At 37.4% G+C, this 3,729-nt stretch overlaps 1 protein-coding gene across 3 annotated transcripts in view; it reads right to left on the bottom strand.

Annotated features, from left to right (window-relative positions):
* Positions 1-3,729, bottom strand: part of TWF1 (twinfilin actin binding protein 1) — a 35,729-nt gene that overhangs the window by 3,540 nt on the left and 28,460 nt on the right. For all 3 annotated transcript variants that reach the window (XM_062017134.1, XM_062017123.1, XM_062017114.1), the window contains exons 6-8: positions 2,923-3,048; positions 2,581-2,731; positions 1,682-1,803 (exon numbers count right to left, since the gene is read on the bottom strand). In XM_062017134.1, the coding sequence (XP_061873118.1) occupies positions 1,682-1,803; positions 2,581-2,731; positions 2,923-3,048 (399 nt within the window). The remainder of the gene's footprint in view (positions 1-1,681; positions 1,804-2,580; positions 2,732-2,922; positions 3,049-3,729) is intronic.

Below are 3,729 nucleotides of genomic sequence, written 5' to 3'. Positions count from 1 at the left end.
CTGTGAAAAGAGAAAATACAATTTTTCATATTCCTCTTGAAGACAGATTTTAAAACATGTGAACTGAAGTTCTAAATACTGCATTAAAACCATATGTGCAATAATATTCAGAGTCTGGCATGAAATGTTCTCCAATTTGTGCCTAATGCCTAAAGCAATCTTGGACAGTTTTTTCTGAGAATCCACTATACTCTTACAAGTATTAAGTGTATTATTTTTCCTGAAATATAAGCACAACTACCCAGTACTTATGCCAAGAAACTTACATTCTCCCAAACTTTAGCACAGTGTACACTTTTAATACTAACTAGGAGTACACACTCCATGTGGGAACAAAAGCTTACTTACTCATCTGTAAAGAAGCTTCCTTAATAAAAGATAAGAAAGCAGCATGTGGGTCTTTCAGAACTACAAGTTCCTTTCTTTATTCTCCCCTCTAAAATAAAAGCCTTTCCTTCTCCCAACATGATCTCCATTTTAAGAATTTAAATTTTTCACTACAGTGTGCTTTAAACATTCATTGTAAAAACAACGTGCATACTTATTGTCTCCTGAGATAGAAGGGGAGGAGTACCAACAGCTTATATGATTAACCCATATGATTGGCTACTAGAACTCAGCAAGATTTCAAGCTGGGGAAAAGCTGAAGGAAGTTTAATGAAGAAAAGTGGGGGTTGTTTTGTTTCTCAAAATTTAAGCATATAAACCTGAATGGAAAGAAAATACAGTTCAAGCCAAACCTGACTGTTCTGAATTACAGGAATTTAGAATTCGAAGAAATGCTTTAGCCCTACTCTGCTGAGCATTCAACACTTCATGGCCTGCCTGCCTGCCATAGCAATTGATAGACTTGTCAGCCACAGTATTGCTATTACCAGTATATGCCTCAGAAGTATGTCTATGGGAATTTCAGGAGTCAGGTGGTACATTTATTTTGTTGTAGAAGAAATTTACGAGAAATAATTACATATAAACCCACAAAGCGATCATCTACTTCATTCATGTCACTTCAGGAAAAATGGTTAGTATAACTCTGCTGTTTTTCAGGTAGATATAATCCCCACAGAAACCAAGCCTCAAAGTTTTCCTAAATTTACAACACAAGTTGTAAGACTGCAACCATAGGTCACACACTGCACAAACAGACCATTTCTACAGTCTCTGCTCTGGAAGCAAGAAGCAAATTATGGCACAGAGTTAAAATCTATACAACATGAAAAGATCAGCTAACTTGCAAATCCTTGTTTGCTTCATCAAGGACTCCTAAGATAGCAGTTTAACGTTCCAGAACTGCAGCTTGAAATTATTTTGAAAATCCTCAAATAGCCTTATCTTTAAAGGAATTTAAATCGCTCAAACAAAAGTAATGTGTTGTGGTCCAAAATATGACAGGTCTTTCAGTAAGAAACCGTGTTAGTTCTAGATAGTCCTTCAAAGTACTCTCAAACACTCCCTTGATGCCCACAGATATGTTTGTGAAAGTGCAGGAATGACAAACCAGAGAAAAGCTTCCATGACTTAACTCTGTATCTGGAGTTTAATCACTAAGTATTTCCCGTGCAGAACAAACTAAGAGTTACACAACACTTTTCATTGTTAGAGCAGGTGGTGGCAGAGATAGTTAGCTATTAAGAAGGGAACAAATGGATGGCAAAAATCCCAGTATATCCAATGTACTTACCTTTCTAATTATCTGCATCCACATCTGCCTTTCCACAATTTCTAGCAGTGGACTTTTGCAACTGGAGTAAAGCATTCGTTCTCGTATACTACAGGTATACCCTGGCATAGAGTAGATGAAAACTGCAGGAAAAACACACAAATGAGACCATAACTATGCTCTGACAAAAATAAAAATAATAAAATAATTTACATCAGAAAAGTGTTGCAAATAAACTATGCAGTCTGAAAGGGAAAAATATAACACCATTCTGGATCTTTTTTGAATCACAGAATCAAGGAATGGTAGGGTTGGAAGGGACCTTTAGAGATCATCTAGTCCAACTCCCCTGCTAAATCAGGTCCACTTAGATCAGGTCACATATGAACACGTCCAGGTGGGTCTTGAAGACCTCCAAGGAAGAAGACTCCACAACCTCCCTGGGCAGCCTGTGCCACTGCTCCCTCACCCTCACAGTGAAATAGTTTTTTCTTATGTTTAAATCAAACTTTTTGTGTTCCAGCTTCATCCCATTACCCTCTGTCCTGTTGCTAGATATAATAGAAAAAAGGGATGCCCCAACCTCCTGACACCCACCATTTAGATATTTATAAATATTAATAAGATCCCCCCTCAGTCTTCTCTAGACTAAACAGCCCCAGGTCCTACAGCCTTTCCTCATGTTGCTTCAGCAAGGGTTTCATTTCAAATGGGGGATGTGAGAACGGTCAATATCTTACGTTTCATGGATGTTCACAGTCACAAGTGGTAGCTCACTGCTCTCTAAACATAAGGACTCTTCAGAAGTCAGTGAACTAAATGACTGAAACTTATGCACATGCAGAGACAGATAACTTTTATGATACATCTTTCTCTTGAAAGACACCAATGAAATATCATACTGGGAAATTTTCTCATACCTATGGACTCCAAATAGTCCCCTTCATGGGCATGCTTATACAGGAAAAAGTGGTAGCGCGCAGCATCCTTTGGAATTCTTTTTGGCAAGTCCTTAAGTTCAGTATGAAGTGTGTTGGCCAAAACAATGACTTCATTTTTCATATCAATTTGCTGTTAACAAAGCAAACCTATAGTTAATACACAGAAAGAAAAGTAGAGAACATGACAGGATGGAAAAAAACCCTTGGATTAATCTAATACTAAACAGTAATTTATCAGCATATGTCATCAATGTACATTGTTTAACATGTGGGGAATCTACCTTATAGTCACTATAAAAACATTAAGTATTTTATACTTGCCAGTTGGACATAATTGAGTTTCTTATTTTTCAATTTCTCCAAAGCCTCAACAGCTTCTTTAGCAATGGGGAATGCTACTCCTTGCAATGTCTGATGCTTCGTATCTATACCAACATCTGTCTGTACCTGGAACACAAGTCAGTTGAGGTATAAACAAAAAGCATTCATTTGGTTTCATACAGTAACTGACAATGTGTTGCATATGGTTACACAAAGAGTTAGCAGAGGCTATTCTGAAAATAAACCACTCTAAAACATTATTCCCATATACAGCAGATTTACATTTTTCATTTACAGGTGACATTTGCTTGCTAACCTGAAAACAGTGTCCTGCCTTTGAAACAGCCAGCTTTCCAGAGCCAACAGAACCATCAGAGGGAAAACTGGCTCTGGCATCAGTGAAGAAGCTCTAAGTTAAATTCTGGTATAAACATACAATAAACCAGGAGGAAAGAGCTGGATTTTCATATGCTGCATTACACTTCTGAATGGACAACACTGCTTACAAGCTTTGTTGCATCTTGAAAAACATAGGTCAAAACACAGACGTGATTTCTACAGAGTTAGAATTTCCAGAGGAAGCACAAAACTACACTGTATGAGTCAAAATTGAAGCAACTTCCCTCCCTCCTGCTTCAATACCCTCCCCTAAAAGCTGATACCAAAACCAAACCAAACAAAATCTTAACTTTTGACTCCTAGAAGGTCTAGCACAAAGTAAACAATTCCAGGATAACTACAAACTAGGCAATTGTTCATAGTCCAGTTATGTTAGTCACAAATTATTTTAGAGAAAACAAGCTACTT

This window comes from Colius striatus, chromosome 1 (genome assembly GCF_028858725.1).
Source record: "Colius striatus isolate bColStr4 chromosome 1, bColStr4.1.hap1, whole genome shotgun sequence".
Classification (NCBI taxonomy): domain Eukaryota; kingdom Metazoa; phylum Chordata; class Aves; order Coliiformes; family Coliidae; genus Colius; species Colius striatus.
This window is presented reverse-complemented; position numbering and strand designations above follow the sequence as displayed.